Source organism: Ammospiza caudacuta, chromosome 26, assembly GCF_027887145.1.
Source record: "Ammospiza caudacuta isolate bAmmCau1 chromosome 26, bAmmCau1.pri, whole genome shotgun sequence".
NCBI classification, from domain to species: Eukaryota; Metazoa; Chordata; class Aves; order Passeriformes; family Passerellidae; genus Ammospiza; species Ammospiza caudacuta.
Genome location: NC_080618.1, coordinates 5,735,848 through 5,752,762, shown reverse-complemented (window position 1 = coordinate 5,752,762; position 16,915 = coordinate 5,735,848). Strand labels below are relative to the sequence as shown.

General features: G+C 54.1%; 1 protein-coding gene across 4 annotated transcripts in view; it reads right to left on the bottom strand.

The window, feature by feature from the left end:
* TACC1 (transforming acidic coiled-coil containing protein 1) overlaps nt 1–16,915 on the bottom strand; it is a 35,958-nt gene that overhangs the window by 16,072 nt on the left and 2,971 nt on the right. Inside the window, exons 1-2 of one of the 4 annotated variants that reach the window (XM_058820135.1) lie at nt 14,415–14,504; nt 5,782–5,894 (exon numbers count right to left, since the gene is read on the bottom strand). In XM_058820135.1, the coding sequence (XP_058676118.1) occupies nt 5,782–5,894; nt 14,415–14,476 (175 nt within the window). In that variant the 5' untranslated portion in view covers nt 14,477–14,504. Of the gene's footprint in view, nt 1–5,781; nt 5,895–6,782; nt 6,980–14,414; nt 14,505–16,915 lie in introns of those variants that run through there. The other 3 variants (XM_058820138.1, XM_058820139.1, XM_058820137.1) reach the window with 3 other exon arrangements.

The following is a 16,915-nucleotide window of genomic DNA, read 5'->3' as shown; positions in this document are numbered from 1 at the left end:
GCAGCTGTGCCAAGGCTTAGATAATAGTTAAGGTATAGATTGGTTCTACTGTATTAAGATGTTCAGCAAAGAAAAGTAAATAATGCATTGTAACCAAAACCAAAGGGTCTCCAGGCCTGCAGCTGGAGCTGACAGCTGTGGGCACAGCTCTGTCACCCACCACCCTGGACTGCTGTAACCTCTGGGATGGAATAAACTGCATTTTGTGTACAATAGACTTCATTTTGTATACAATAAATTACATTTTTTATATAATAAACTGCATTTTGTACACAATAAACTGCATTTTGAAGAGCCCCTGGAGTCCCACATCTCTCATTTCAGCTCTCACAGTGGCGCCCAACGTGGGGCACCATCAGTGAGAGCCTGAATGAGGGATGTGGGTTTCCAGGCCTGCCTGCAGCTGGAGCTGACAGCTGGAGGCACAGCTCTGTCACCCATGGCCCTGGACTCCTGTAACCTCTTAGACAGAATAAACTGCATTTTGTATACAATAAACTGCATTTCAGAGAGCCCCCAGAGTCCCACATCTCTCATTTAAGCTCTTACATTTTCCTACCACCAGGCATTTGCAACCAGCTCATTTGTGCTGGTAACAGAGCCAGGCTGGCAGAGGAACAGGGAATCAGGCAAATATCTGCTCCCAGGGCTGATCCAGGACGTGGAGCCAACAATCCTGACTCAGTGGATGGCTCGTGGTTAGCATAATTGATCCCTGGGATGCTAAAAGCCATGGAAATGAATCATGAGGGTCTGTGCGCTCCCTGAGACTGCAAAAATGCTTCCTCTGACTGCAAAAAAAAAAAAAGCAACTCCCTCCAAGTAGAACGTTGCCTTGATGCCCCAGAAAATGCATCAGTAAACACAAATCCAGTGGATGAGTACTTGGAGTGCAGCCAGGAAACAGTCTGAGGCAGAGCCTGGCAGGCCTTCCCATCATTAGGAACCAGGAAAACCTCCTTAACAGACCCCAAAGAAAACTTTATTACACTTGCTGTGCTGCTCAGCTGTTTGAAGCCTTCCTGAGACAGCCCTGAATAGAAGAACAGACTTCAAAGTCAGGGCAAAAGGACTATTTAAGTGCTTTTTTTGCCTTCCCAGCAGAAGGTTTGGCAGCTGCTGCTCTCACAGGCATGAGCCCATCCTGGTTTCTAACCCAAGCAATGAGTAATTACTCCTTGAATAACAAGCAGCCAGCACACAAACTGCCTCTCCATGGTGTCTCCAGGGTGGGGAGGAAAGGAGAGTGTGGCCATGGCTCAGAATGGTTTAAACACAAAAAGCAGAAGGAGCACCCAGCCAGCCTCTCCAGCTTTGTGATTCCATCATTTTCTGCACCCAGGGGTGCTCAGCCCCATCTGTAGCCAGTCTGAGGAACTGGGCTATACTGGGAAGTGGGAGGCACAGGCTCAGGTGCTGTTTTTGGAAATCTTTTGCAGAAAAATGTCCCTCTGCAAGCTCAGGGGGGATTTCCCTTAGTTCCTCTTCCCCCCTCAACATTTCTTCTGCCTCCAACAGCAGCAGGAACAATTACACAGGATGCAGAGAGCAGAAACCCCTTCCTTGGGGGCTCCCACAGCTGCCCAGCCCTGGCAAAACCTGAGTGCAGCCCTGGCTCCATCCAGGGAGCCCTCTCCAAGCCCAGCACGGTGCCTGCAGCTCTCCCTGCTCCTCCCGAGCTCTCCCCCAGCCCCAGCCCCAGGCAGTCACGTTGTGAGCAGCCCGGCCGGCTCCGCACGTACTCCCCTTGGCTCGTGGCTCCTGCCAGGGAAACCAGCCTGTCCCCCACTCCTGCAGCTGTCCCCCAGCCCTGTCACTGCCCAAATCCTCCCTCCGCGCCAAATCTGAGCTGAGCAGCCCAGGAGAAGCCGGGGTGGCAGCCACGGACCGCACACAGCTCTGCCCCTTCCAGAGCATCCCAAAGAGGTGACCCTGACGTGGCCCATCCTGTGGGATTCACTTTTTTTTTTTTTTGGAAAAATCCCTTTGCTCAGGATTTTTCTCCTGGGAAACTGAGAAGCTTCAGAAAAAAAAAAAAAAAAAAAAGAAAACAATAATTATCTGATTTGCTTCTCCTGTGTTTTACTCCTTTAGAATGTGTTTAGAGGTTGTTTACCCACAAGTAGTTGTTTAATTAAATTTCTAGTCTGAGTGTTTTGACTCTTTGGCCAATCAGGGCCAAGCTGTGTCGAGATTCTGGAAAGAGTCACGAGTTTTCATTATTGTCTTTTTAACCTTCTGTCTGTTTCCTTTCTTTATTCTTTAGTATAGTTTAGTACAATATTCTATAATATCATATCATAATGAATTAGCCTTCTAAAAACATAGAGTCAAATTCATCATTTGTCGCTATGATATTTTATGAAAAACCCCTTTGCTAGGGTTTTTCTCCTGAGAAGCTGAAAGGCCTCAGAGGAAAAGAAAAGCAATAATTATCTGCTGCTGTGGAATGCAACAGGTGCATCTTTGATTGGTCTCATGTGATTGTTTTTAATTAATGGCCAATCACAGTCAGCTGGCTCAGATTCTCTGCTCAGTCACAAGATTTTATTATCATTCCTTTCTATTCCTTTCAAGCCTTCTGACGAAATTCTTTCTTCTATTCTTTTAGTATAGTTTTAATATATCATTTTCTTTTAATATAATATATATATCATAAAATAATAAATCAACCTTCCAAAACATGGAGTCAAGATTCTCATCTCTTCCCTCGTACTGGGACCCCTGTGAACACCACCACAACCATTCCTTCCTTTGTCTAAGGGAAACCCAATCACAATCCTGTCCCACCTCTGCACCCTGACAGTTCTGGACACTGTCAGAGCATGGCACACACACACAGACCCCAGGCTCTGTCCCAAACACAGCACAGGACAAGCTGGATCTCACCCACACCCACTGTCCTGGCTGTGCTCAGGCTGCAAACCTGCTCCACACCCAGCTGAGCACCTGCAGGGGATGCTACAAAGTGAAAACAGAATTTTTTTTACTTTCTAAAGAAAAGCAGGCAGGGCAGTCTGGCACCGCAGCAACAGACGCGTTGTGCCTCTGCATTTTAATTGCTTTGCTTGTCTTCCTCGGGCTGAAATTAAACACAAACACTGATTTAAACAGCTTTCCAACACGCCATCCCTCAAACCAAGCAGGAGAACTTGGCAGCAAAGCTCAGGGCCCTTTCCATCCCTGTGCCAGAACAGCCCCTCTGTGCTCAGCTGTGAGTCACACACTTCCCATCCCAGCACAGGATATCTGCCCCACACACCCAGCTCAGCCCCACCACTGCTTTCTGTCGGTGTTCAACAGCCATTGGGCTATTTTTAAACTCATTCTGTTAAGAATTAGCATCAGAGGGAGGATGCTGCTAACGCACCGGAAAACACGTGCCCTGCATCAGGGCAGCTCGCAGCTCTGATGGCTCCAGATCTGCTGCTTCTGCTCATTTCCTTGTGCAAAACATCTGTCTGCAGATGACTGCAGATAACTCCAATATCTGCTTTTCCTTGTGCAAAACATCTACTGGCAGATGACAGATAACTCCAGCAAGAATGGGATAGAATTAGTCCCACCAGCCAAAATCACAAGAAGAAAATGAGTGGGAACAAACCCTCACTGCAGCTCCCTCCAGAGCTGAATTTTTGTCCCCAAGGACAGGGTTTAACACACTCAGGTCACCTCTTGACTGTGCATGGAGCAGCCGGCCCTGGAGTGCAAAAATCTACAGGCAGATGACTGCAGCAAGAATGGGATAGAATTCTTGGGGTGGAATTAATCCCACCAGCCGAGACCACAGGAAGAAATTGAGTGATCCTGAGTGGGAAGAACCCTCACTGCAGCTCCCTCCAGGGCTGAATTTTTGTCCCCAAGGCCAAAGTTTAACACACCCAGGTCACCTCTTGGCTGTTCATAGAGCAGCCAGCCCTGGAGTGCAAAATATCTAATGGCAGATGACTACACATAACTGCAGCAAGAATGGGATGGAATAAATCCCACCATCCAAGACCACAGGAATAAACTGAGCGATCCTGAGTGGGCCCAAACCTTTAATACAGCTCCCTCCAGGGCTGAATTGTTGTCCCCAAGGACAGGGTTTAACATACCCAGGTCATCTCTTGGCTGTGCATGGAGCAGCCAGCCCTGGAGTGCAAAATATCTACTGGCAGATAACTGCAGATAACTCCAGCAAGAATGGGATGGAATTCTTGGGGTGGAATTAATCCCACCAGCCGAGACCACAGGAATAAACTGAGTGATCCTGAGTGGATAGACCCTTCACTGCAGCTCTCTCCAGGGCTGAATTTTTGTCTCCAAGGACAGGGTTTAACACGCCAGGTCATCTCTTGCCTGTGCATGGAGCAGCCAGCCCTGCAGCCACGGCTTGTGTCATTCCTCACTCTATTTATTCCCAAGGCAGGGTGAGACTGCAAACACACAGCAGACAGTGCCAGGGGTGCAGTGCCTGCCCCCAGGTGCAGCCCTGGCACTGCCCCAAACAGCCCAGCAGGGCCAAGCAGCCATTTCAGGGATTCCATCCCTGCTGCAACCGAGCTGCAGCCAGACCCAAGGCTCTGTGCAGCAGCAAAATGCAAAGATGAGGCCTTAACACAGGGATTGCGCTGGTGGCGTGACAGCCTTTTGCACACTGCAAAGCCACCCACAGCCAGAAAAATCCCTTCTCTCCACCATTCCAGACAAACTGAACAGACACAGGGGCAGGGAAGGGCTGGAGCCAAGTGTGGTGGCACCAGTTTGGCTCTGCTGGCCCCAACATGCCACTGTCTGCCAGGCAGCACAGAAAAACAGCTTTTGCTGGAGATCATGCCCCCATGTGCAGAACACTGGGAGCTTTGTGTGCCGGAGCAGATACTCCCTCAGTGCTGAGCAGGAGCTGCTCATCCCAGGACAAGGGGAACAGTGACACCCTGAAATGATCCTCCTACCTGCTAGGAAAGCCTTGATCTAACCCCCCCTCCCCTTTCCCAGGCATTATCCTCAAAGTAAAGATGCCTCTATCATCCCTTCTTAAAAGGATTATTCCAAGAGCTGTGATTACTGGAAGCACGAACAGAGCACTCACAGCAGACAAAAATGAGTTTTTCACAGGGATGGATGAGCACCCAAAGCAGAACAACACCACAGGGGATGGAGAGCCATGGCATCCTGTGCCTGGGCTCCTGCACAGAAGGACCCATGGTCTGGACCAAGCCCATGTGCTCCGACACCAACCCCACACAAAGTTCCCAGCTGAGTTTTCCTAGAGTTTTCCTAGAGCAGATCCCCTGCAATTCCTCAAAAAATGGGGTTTAGCAGCATTGAGCTCTTGCATCTTTAACGGTGAGGACAGCTGGCACCTAACTGCAAGGAAAAACGGCCTGTGCAGTGAAATCCCACTGAATCAAATGAAATACTGAATCAATCCAATGAAATCCCTGCACTGACCAGCCTGGGGGACACAGAATGGCATCTTGCCACTGCTGTGAGGGACACATGAGCAAGGTCCCAGCAGCAGCCAGGGCAGCCCCCAGGCTGCAGAGGAAGTGTCAGAGGAACGTTTAACCGATAAAATAATCCAACAGCACCCTGGGACTCCTCCCAGTCCCCCATCACAGCTCCTTGTGGGGCGCCCAGCCCAGCCCTGGCATTTGAACTGTCCAGGCCGTTAACCACCAAAAGTGTGCCAGGCATTACTCAAAGTCAGAGAATTTCACTCCTTGACCCCACCCTGCCTTTCTGCCACCGGAGCAGAGCACCAAGAGCAGAATGTGCATACTTAGAGCTCTTTACCTTGGCTCCTGGCCTCAGGCTCTGGCGATCCCGGGGGCTCACAGAACTCCTCGAGGGGTGAGCAGGCCGGTGTTTGTGCTTCAGGGGTCTCAAAATTATCAGTGGAGTCCGAGCTGCCGAAAAGGGAAGGGAAAAGAGTGAGGAATTACTGCTTTCAAGGCTACCTCTGAAATCCTCCAGCATCCCCTCGCTCCTGTCCAGGCTGGCAAAGGGAGAAGGGAGAGCAGGTGAAACATCATCGGCACATCGCCCTGCGCTCCCCAGCCCTGCGGGAGGCTTTCAGCCAGGCTGAGCACACAGCACGGGCCTCCAAGGACACGCAGCGAGCCCGGCTGCTCCGGCATCCTGGGGGGAGCGGCTCTGATCCCCCAGCCCCGGCATCCTCGGGGGAGCGGCTCCTGATCCCCCAACCCCGGCTGCTCCGGGGAGCGGCTCTGATCCCCCAACCCCGGCATCATCGGGAGCGGCTCTGATCCCCCAACCCCGGCATCCTCGGGGGAGCGGCTCTGATCCCCCAACCCCGGCATCCTCGGGGGAGCGGCTCTGATCCCCCAACCCCGGCATCCTCGGGGGAGCGGCTCTGATCCCCCAGCCCCGGCATCATCGGGAGCGGCTCTGATCCCCCAGCCCCGGCATCCTCGGGGGAGCGGCTCTGATCCCCCAGCCCCGGCATCCTCGGGGGAGCGGCTCTGATCCCCCAACCCCGGCATCCTCGGGGGAGCGGCTCCTGATCCCCCAACCCCGGCTGCTCCGGGGAGCGGCTCTGATCCCCCAATCCCGGCATCATCGGGGGAGCGGCTCCTGATCCCCCAATCCCGGCATCCTCGGGAGCGGCTCTGATCCCCCAGCCCCGGCTGCTCCGGCATCCTCGGGAGCGGCTCCCGGCCCCCCAGTCCCCGGTGCGGTGCGGGATCCCCGGCAGACAAGCAGCGAGCGAAGGGAGGATGGGGACAGGGCCGGGGAGGACGCGCAGGGAAGGGAAAGGGCCATGGGTGACTTGCCTGAAGCCGAGGGCCGAGCCCCCCGCCGGCGGGTCCTGCTCCTCATCATCATCATCCTCCTCCTCGCCAGCAGCCCCGTCCCCCTCCTCCTCGGGGCTGCCGCCGCCCCGCACCGCAGACCATGTCCAGCGGGCCCACTGCACCGGCGAGAGGATCTGCCAGGCGCTGAACGCCATCGGCCCCGCTCCGTGCCCGCTCCCCGCCGGGCTCACTGCGGCCGCGCCGCCCCCATCGCGCCCCGCTCCGCTCCGCTCGGGCCGCCCGCCCCCGCACCGCGGCACTGCCGGCGGGGAGCGCCCGCCCCGGGGAGGGGCCGAGCGAACCGAACCCCCGCAACGCCTCCCGGAGCCCTCGCCGAGGGGATGGACCCGGGGATGGATGCAAGGATGGACACGGGCACGGACGCGGTGATACCCCGCCCCGAGGAGGGGTCGATCCCGAACCCCCCCAACGCCTCCCGCAGCCCCCGACGCGGGGATGGACCCGAAAATGGACGCGGGGCTCCCCGGCTTGCCCGCCTCCCGACCCTCCCGCTGCTTTTCCTGCCTACGCGAGCTCCTAAATTGGCCGATTTCTGCCCAAACTGGCCAATTTCTGCCCAAAAGCGGGCCCCGGGCAGGTCGCTGTCACCCCTCGCCTGCCCTGCTTTCCCCCACGTCGTGAGAGGCACGGAACGGTGAAACCCAATCCCGGCAGTTTATCCCGCATCGATTTGGTTGCACCTGTGCTAGAGCAGATTCTTTCCACTCTGGACGCGCCCGAGAAGACCCCACAGGGGTGGGGAAGTGCCCTAGGGGGTGGGCAGCGCCCAGGAATCCTCATTTTCCCCCAGGAATCCTCATTTCCCCAAGGAATCTTCATTCCCCCCAGGAATCCTCAGTTCCCCCAAGGAAGACTCGATTCTCCCCTGGAAGATTCAGTTCCCCCAAGGAAGACTGGGTTCCCCAGCGCTGAGGAGCCACACACAGCAGGCAGGGCCAAATGGGAGGGAAACACCTGTCCTTTCCACTTTCCAAGGAAATACCGGCCCCAACAGCCCTGGCTGATGCTATATCCTTCCGTGGCAGCAAGTTTATTTATTTATTTATTAAGTCTATTGTTGTTTAAAAATACCAGCCAGCAGTTCCCACAGAAATCAACCTTGCTGGCCTCCCTCAGGAACTTCTTTCCCTTAACGAGGGCTCCCACTCCCAAATTCATCACCTCCCACACGCTTGCTAGAGAGAGGAGGATAACATTACTGACACCATGCTGCAGCACCGGGAGGAATGTCCAGGGCAGATCTGTCACGGGCAGTGACATTTGGCAGCTCCTGACTGGTTTAGCCCAGTCCCAGGGATGGCCTCAGGACGGACAGACAGCTGTCCTGCTGTGAAACCAGCCTGGCAAACTGCAGAGAACGCTGCTGACCACACCAAGGGCTCCATGTGAGTCAGCTCTGGGGGCTGGGAATGCCTCTGCACGGACAGAGAGGCCCCTGGGCCACAGCAGACCTGTCCATCTGGTCTGGCTGCCTCTGTCTGAAGCTTCAAAGGGCTCGGCAGTCACCGTTGTGCATCTCAAATAACCTCCCTGCAGGGATCCTTTCTCCAGGCTTCCCTCTCTTGGTGTCCTTATTAGGTATTTGTGTCATTCCTGCGTGCTTTCACACGCCACCCTCTCAAAAAGAAAACCTCTTACCCCTTTCCACAACACTTCTAAGCTTCACCAAAGCTGGGTGAACCAAAAGCTGAGGTGCTGCCTGTTCCCAGCACAGGTCAGTGGCAGGAGAGGTAAAAGAGTCCCAAGGAACACCTCAGCCCCTGCACAACATTGGCCCCACATCCCCAGGGGGACAAGGGACCCTGCACACTGCCCTGCTGCTGTAGAGGACACAGAGCAAGAGGGGAATGTGTGAATCTCACTGAAGCTTAGCCAAAAACCATGAGTCTGAAGCAAAACCACGAGTCTGAAACACAACCGTGACTCTGAAGCAAAACCACGACTCCGATGCAAAAGCAGAAGCTCCACATCCTGTTGCCCATGGCTGCCGTGAGCAGAGCACAGCCCACATCCCCGCTCCGAAGCAGCAGAGCTGATTTCTGCAGATGAATTTTACATCAGATCCTCATCAGCGTGAGCGATGCTGCAGCCTGACCTCATCCTGCTCCTGCCTCTGCTTCCCCTTCCCACCTCCCTGGAGCCAAGGAGCAGCCGAGGAGCTCTGCAGGGACCTCACAGGGGATCAGAAAGCCGTGAGATGGGAAAGAGTGCAGCAGGAGCAGCAGCAGCTTTGGCACGGCAGCAGCAGGGATGAGGCGCCTCTGCTGCAGAGGGAAGGAGCTGTGTGCGACCTGCTGGGTGAGGGAACTGGGGCACACGAGAGCAGGAAAGCATTCAGGACCTGTTCTTGGAACCCCAGGAATCCCAATCCCACCCAGCACCCCAGGAAGGAGCCAGCAGGAACAGGATCAGCAGGACTGGCTGCAGAGCCCTGGGGCATGGAGATACCAGAGCAGTGCAGGGGCAGAGCCTGCTTCCACCTGCTGCTCCTGAGGAAAAATTTTAAAATTGCCTCGAGTGCCATTTTCCAGCTTGGCAGCACTGGCACAGCAGCAGCAGGGATGAGGCGCCTCTGCTGCAGAGGGAAGGAGCTGTGTGCGACCTGCTGGATGAGGGAACTGGGGCACACGAGAGCAGGAAAGCATTCAGGACCTGTCCTTGGAACCCCAGGAATCCCAAATCCCACCCAGCACCTCGGGAAGGAGCCAGCAGGAACAGGATGAGCAGGACTGAACCCTGCAGAGCCCTGGGGCAGATCCTGCTTCCACCTGCTGTTCCCGAGGAGCAATTAAGAAAATGCCTCCAGTGGCATTTTCCAGCTTGGCACCTGACCCAGCCTGGCTGCGAATCACCACCAGGGAGATAACCTGACTTTGTCGGTCACGCTGCAGGCTCTGCCTGCCAAAGGCTGCTTGGCACAGTCAGCAAACACATCCCTGCAGAGCAGCGAGGGTGCTGACCTGCTGAAAAACACCTGGCAGCAGTTTCCAGGCTGGCAGAGAGGCGCAGCCCACACAGGCAGCAGCTGGACGGGCTGTCCTTGGCACTGCTGTCACCTCCCTCACTGCTGTCACTGCACACCCACAGGGCAGTTGTCTTAATTCTTCTTAAAAATATTTCTGGGGTTTACATTTTTTCAACTTCAGAGAGAGAAAACACAATTTTTATCATTTGCTGTGCCTGTGTTTGTGCAAAAGCAGAATGCAACGTGGACATTGTTTACCCAAAGTCATGGTGTGTGTGTCAAGATTTTTGGGTGACAGTCACAACAGCAAGAGTGAGCGCAGAGCAAATTCAGTTTAAATACAATGTGCATAATATAGTATAATGAAGTAATTCATTAACCTTCTGATATCCACAGAGTCAGATGCATCATTCTCTCTCCCTCACCAATGTCAGAGTCGGCTTTGATTTATAATAAAGCTCAGGGACGTCTCTGAACTGCCTAAAACTCCACCCACAATTCTCACTCTTTCCAGGAGGGGGACTCCAGCGGCCCCTGCTGCACAGAAAACAGGAGGAGCCTCAAATATTTTGGAACCAGAAGAGCCCTGTCATCACAGAAGCTGCAAAAAGAAGCAAAACCTTGCTTAGCTTTTTATATTTATCCTTGCAGGGAGGCAGCTGCATCCAGGGATAACAGCTGGACCTTCCCTTCACTCTGGGGATGAAATTCCTGCTGGCAGCTTGGCAGCACAGCCTCTGCCTGACCCGAAAATGCAGTGTGCACAATTCCTGACCCCCAAAAACACAGTGTGCACAATTCCTGACCCCCAAAACGCAGTGTGCATAATTCCTGACCCCCAAAAACACAGTGTGCACAATTCCTGACCCCCAAAACGCAGTGTGCACAATTCCTGACCCCCAAAACACAGCCTGCACAATTCTTGACCCCAAAAACACAGCCTGCACAATTCTTGACCGAAAAAAACACAGTGTGCACAATTCCTGACCCCCAAAAACACAGTGTGCACAATTCCTGACCCCAAAAACACAGCCTGCACAATTCTTGACCCCAAAAACACAGCCTGCACAATTCTTGACCGAAAAAAACACAGTGTGCACAATTCCTGACCCCCAAAAACACGGCGTGCACAATTCCTGACCCCAAAAACACAGTGTGCACAATTGTGCACAATTCCTGACCCCAAACACAGTGTGCACAACTCCTGATCCCAAAAACACGGTGTGCACAATTGTGCACAATTCCTGACCCCAAACACAGTGTGCACCATTCTCAGTGTCTGCCCACCCCAGGAAAGGCACAAGAATAAGGCTGAGGAACAGGTAGCACACAGCCACACCTGGTTTGGAGCTGCAGTGCCCCAGGCCAGGGGAAGGCGTGCACCTGGAATTTCCCTTCTCAGCCCTTTCATTAGGCAGCACAACACCTATTTCTGGCTTCCAAGCTTTTCTGGGCACGGCACAGCAGCCAGCACTGACATTTCTAGCTCAGAAACAGATCTTTTGTGGGGTTTCATTTCTCTTCCCCACTCCTGCCTCTCTGCAGTGGAGCACCAGGACCAGGGCCTGGCCCTCTGTAGGAAATGCCAGGATGGGGCACAAGGACAGCAGGGGAAGGTGGTGACAATTCAGAGATCAGCACACAAATCCAAAAAGCCCAAATCCACATTTCACTGCTGTGTAAATCCGCCCCCCCCCCCAGCTTGTAATAAGCACTTTATCCACATAACACTTATCTCCTGCAGGAGAGGAGGTCCAGGGCATTTCAGGAGCATTTTTCTGTTCCTGCATTTTATTCCAACCTATTTTATCAAGCAGGGATCAGCACCTGGAGCATCCCGGAGCATCCCGGTGTCACAGACATCTTTTATGGAAAATCCTTTCCTTAGGATTTTTCCTCCTGAGAAGCTGAGAGACCTCAGGAACAAAATGTAAACATTGATGATCTGCTGCTGTGGGATGCAACAGGTGCATCTGGGATTGGGCTCATGTGCTTGTTTCTAATTAATGGCCAATCACAGTCAGCTGGCTCGGACAGAGAGTCTGAGCCACAAACCTTTGTTATCATTCCTTCTTTTTCTATTCCTAGCCAGCCTTCTGATGAGAACCTTTCCTTCTGTTCTTTTAGTATAGTTTTAATGCAATATATATCATAAAATAATAAATCGAGCCTTCTGAAACGTGGAGTCAGACCCTCGTCCCTTCCCTCATCCAAGAACGGCTGTGAGCACGGTCACATCCCGGAGCATCCCGGCGTAGCCCCGAGCCGTGCCAGCCCCCCGGAGCTCGTCCCGGGCACAGCAGCATCCCCGGAGCCCGGCGGGCTCTGCTCTCGCTAGAGGGCTCCCCAGGATGGATTTCCGAGCGCTGCCGAGCGCTCCGGGCCCGGAGCTCCTTCTGCTTCTCCCGACCTGGGCACAGCCTCAGCCTGGGCACCTCTGGGCACAGCCCGGAGCGAGCAGAACGACAGACACGCAATGCCCTGGCATTGAAATTGGGATTGAAATTGGGATTCAAGGCGGACGAAACCGAGCTGCTCCCATCTCGGGCTCTGCCGTCTGCCTGAGTGGCACAGGAGGAGCCCAGGTGGCACAGAGGGACCCGGGGTGGCACAGCAGGAGTGGGATGGGACAGAAGGAGCCCAAGTGTCACAGGAGGAGCCAGGATGGCACAGAAGGAGCCTGGGGGGCACAGAGGGAGCCCGAGTGGCACAGTGGGAGCTGAGGTGGCACAGATGGAACCTGGGTGGCACAGGAGGTACCGGGGTGGCACAGAGGGACCCGGGGTGGCACAGCCGAGCTGGGGTGGCACAGCAGGAGCTCAGGTGGCACAGCGGGACTTGGGGTGGCACAGAGGGAGCCCGAGTGGCGCAAAGGGAGCTGGGGTGGCACAGAGGGAGCCGTGGTGTCAAAGCAAGAACCGGGGTGGCACTGCAGGAGCTGGGGTGGCACAGCAGGAGCTCAGGTGGCACAAAAGGAGCCCAGGTGGCACAGAGGGACCCGGGTGGCACAGAGGGAGCTGAGATGGCACAGAGGGAGCCTGGATGGCGCTGCAGGACCCGGAGTGTCACAGGAGGTGCCGGGGTGGCACAGCAGGAACTGGGGTGGCACAGAGGGAACCTGGGTGGCACAGTAGGAACTGGGGTGGCACAGGAGGAGTTGGGGTGGCACAGAGGGACCCAGAGGGACATAGGAGGAGCCAGGGTGGCACAGCAAGAGCTGGGGTGTCACAGCCAAGCCGGAGTGGCACAGCAGGAGCCCAGGTGGCACAAAAGGAGCCCGGGTATCCCAGCAGGAGCGCTGTCCCCCCCTGTGGCACCACCCCCGAGCTCCAAAGCCATGCCCAGCGCGGGACAGCTCTGCAGAGCAGCTCAGCTGCCCCGAGACCCTCCCCGGCCTGGGATGTGCCAGCTCCCAGCGCCCCACATTCCATCAAAGCAGCGCTACAGGAATAGAAATAAAGGACACAACTGTCACACACGAGGCTGGACACCCGCAGCCAGCCCCGGGCTCCAGCTGCCTCTCCCCAGCAGACTGCCAGCAAATGGATAAATACAGACATTTGTGGCTGCTCTGAAAAGGACCGATGGGATAATGAATGCTCTGCTATCCCTGCATTTTAAAAATGCCAAGCACAGCTTAATCTCGCTGGTGCGCTCGTGTGGGCGCGAGCTCATTTCAAAAGGAGCAGGCTCCAGCCCCGTTTCCACCCTGATGCTGGATGAACACAAGCAGCTGCCTTCATCATGCAGCTTATTGACTCCCCCTTCAGCTCCTTTGCTCCCTTTGCTAAAAATATCTGTGCTATGTGGCAGGAATGCTTTTATCAGGTGTTTGTCAGGCCCTTAGATCCCGGAGTTAACTCCAGAATCAGGCATTTTGGGAAAAAATGCAGGCAGCACCCTAACCCGTAACAACACCCTAACCCATAACCTGGGATACCAGCAGGAATGGGGACAGTGAGTGAGGACAACAGCCAGGACATGGGGAGGGGACCAGGAAGGTGGTAAAGGGTGGGAGGAACAAAACAAACTTTGCTCAAGGTGGAGCAAACAGGTGGGAAGGAGAAACAGCTGAGTCCAACGGGGCAGAAAGGAGCAGCTCCAGCCACGCAGGGAGCACTGGGGTGGCTTTTCCACCTGAAAACACCTCCAATGTCCAGGTATGAGATAGTGCAGGAAATAAAGGCAGGAGTGAGCATTTACAAGGACAGAACTGCTTGTTTTCCTTGTCGGAGCCCACTGTTTGCAAACACACAGCCTCGCAGCGTCCCGCTTCAACAAAACACTCTGCTCTCAGCACTGTTTTGGTTGATTCACAGATAAGATATTTCCACTTTTCCTTTTGATCCCAGCAATGTCTCCCGTTCAGTTCCCAGCGGAGCAGCTGGTGGGGAGCAGCTCCGGCTCTCCCCAGCCTGCAGACCCCCCCCAGCTCAAAGCCGGGGGTCCCGAGGCAGCCTGGGCTGGGCTGGCACAGGGATGGGGTTCGGTGTGCTGAGCAGGACAGAAGGACAGAGGGGAAGGAACTTTCTCCCCGCTAATCAAACCTCGCTGTCCGTTCGCTGCCCGGGGAGGGGGCATCGGGACCCACCCGGACCGCGAGCGGCCCCTTCCCCTCCACTCACCGGTCCCGGGGCTCCCGGGGGTCCCGGGGGGATCGGGGGTCCCGGCTCTGGGCTGCCCCCATGGCCCCGATCGCTGCCGCCGCTCCCGGAGCGTCCAACCCCGGGAGAGAGAGAGGGAGGGAGGAGAGAGGAGGGAGAGGGAGAGAAGAGGGAGGGACGGAGGGAAAGAGGGAGGGAGGGACGGAGGGAGAGAGGGAAGGGAGAGGAGAGAGGACGGAGAGGGGGAGAGAGGAGGGAGGGAGGAAAAAGAAAGGAAGGAGAAAGAGCGGGAGGGAGGGAAAGAGGGAGAAGAGAGGGATGGAGAAAGGGAGGAGAGAGGGAGGGAAGGAGAGAGACGGGGAGGAGAAAGGGAGAGAGGGAAAGAGGGAGGGAGAGAGGAGGGGGAGAGAGGGAGGGAGGAAGGAGAGAGAGGGAGAGAGGATGGAGGGAAAAAGGCAGAGAGGGAGACGGAGAGAGTGAGACAGGGAGGGAAAGAGAGAGGGAGAGAAGAAGGAGGGAGAAAGGGAGAGAGACGGGAGAAAAGGGAAAGAGAAGGGAGAGAGGGAGAGAGAGAGAAAGGGAGGGAGAGAGGAAAGAGGGAAAGAAGGAGAGAGAGAAGCAGACAGGGTGAGAGAGAGGGACACAGGGAGGGAAAGAGGAGGAGAGATGAGGGCTGGCGGGGCTCGGGTGGGGCTGGGGGTGCTCTGGGTGCCGCTCGCACCAGCGGGGCATTGTTGTTGTTGTTGTTGTTTGTTCGCTTTATCATCCACACTGGTAAGGAAATGTCATTCCTGCTCCCATATCTGAGCCCCTCGTCCAGGGCACCTGATCTCTGCCCCAAAGCCCTGATAAAGTGCTGGTGTGATTTCTGCCCTGAGGACCCTTCCCGAACCTCATGCAGGCGAAGCCGAACAGCCAGTCCCAATGGCAGGGGCAGCCAGATCCTTCCACAGGAGGAAGATTTAAGGTCACACTTTAAAAGCTCAGAGGTGACCCTGCTGGTTGGAGTAATTTTAATTAAAGTGCCTCAGAATGCATCCGTTTCTGACAACATCCGAGCCTTTTTACTTTTGAGAAACTGAAAACTGGAATATTAATCTTTTTTTTTTTTTTTTTCCCCCTGTCAGTCAAGGTGTTCTGGCTGGAGCTGCGGCGCTTCTTGGCAAGAAAAGTGTCAGTGCCCAGAAAAGTGTCAATGCCCTTGAAAGCTCTCACCTTCCTAAGAAAAACAAAGAAAAAAAAAAAAAAAAAAAAAAAACACAAAAAAACCCAAAAATCAAACAAAAAAACAAACAAAAAAAAAAAAAAAAAAAAAAAAAAAAAAAACAAAAACCACCACAAAAAAAACAAAAAAAGCCAACCAAACTTTCCTTAGATGAAAAAATCCAGGCCAGGCTCAACCGCTCTCCTGCCTATGGTGGTGCCCTCAGCCATGCCCACCCATGGGGACCCCTCTGTGACCAGGGGGTGCTCCCAAAACATCCCGACCCCCCCAGAGCCCTGAGATGGCCCCGGGAGGAGCCAGAGTTACCTGTGCGAGCTCAGAGGCTGCTGTCGGTCCCCAGGTTGGTCACAGGGGCTGAGTCAGGTGACAGCCATGCGGGACCTGGCGTGGGGCCCTGCCTGCTGCAGGAGGGCAGGAAATCCCTGGCAGGGCTGCAGGGCACAGCCTGCACCACATTGAGCAGCCTGGGCACTGCTGGCACCTGCCTGTGCCATTGGTGCCACCTGGTGCAGGCGTCTTTTCATTAAAAATCCTTTCCTTAGGATTTTTCCTCCTGAGAAGCTGGGAGGCCTCAGGAATAGAATGTAAGCAATGGTTATCTGCTGCTGTGGAATGCAACAGGTAGATCTTTGATTAGCCCAAGTCAGTTGTTTCTAATTAATGACCAATCATAGCCCAGACAGCTTGGACAGAGAGTCCGAGACAGAGCCTTTGTTATCATTCTATTCTATTCTATTCTATTCTATTCTATTCTATTCTATTCTATTCTATTCTATTCTATTCTATTCTATTCTATTCTATTCTATTCTTAGCCAGCCTTCTGATGAAACCTTTCTTCTATTCTTTTAGTATAGTTTAATGTAATATATATCATAAAATTTATCAATCAAGCCTTCTGAAACATGGAGTCGGATCCTCATGTCTTCCCTCATCCAAGAACCCCTGTGAACACCATCACAGGCACCTGCACCATTGGTGGCACTGAAATGGAGATTTTTGGCCTTCACCTGAGTTAGCAATGTGAATGAAGCATTTAAATTTTAGCCTGTAGAACTATGTGTTGAATTTGAACCTTTTTACTTAAGAAACCTCTGCCATGGTACAAAGTGTCACAGACATCTTTTAAGGGAAAATCCTTTCCTTAGGATTTTTCCTCCTGAGAAAGCTGGAGGCCTCAGGAACAAAATGTAAACATTGATTATCTGCTGCTGTGGGATGCAACAGGTGCATCTGTGATTGGTCTCATGTGGTTGTTTCTAATTAATGGCCAATCACAGTCAGCTGGCTCAGACTCTCT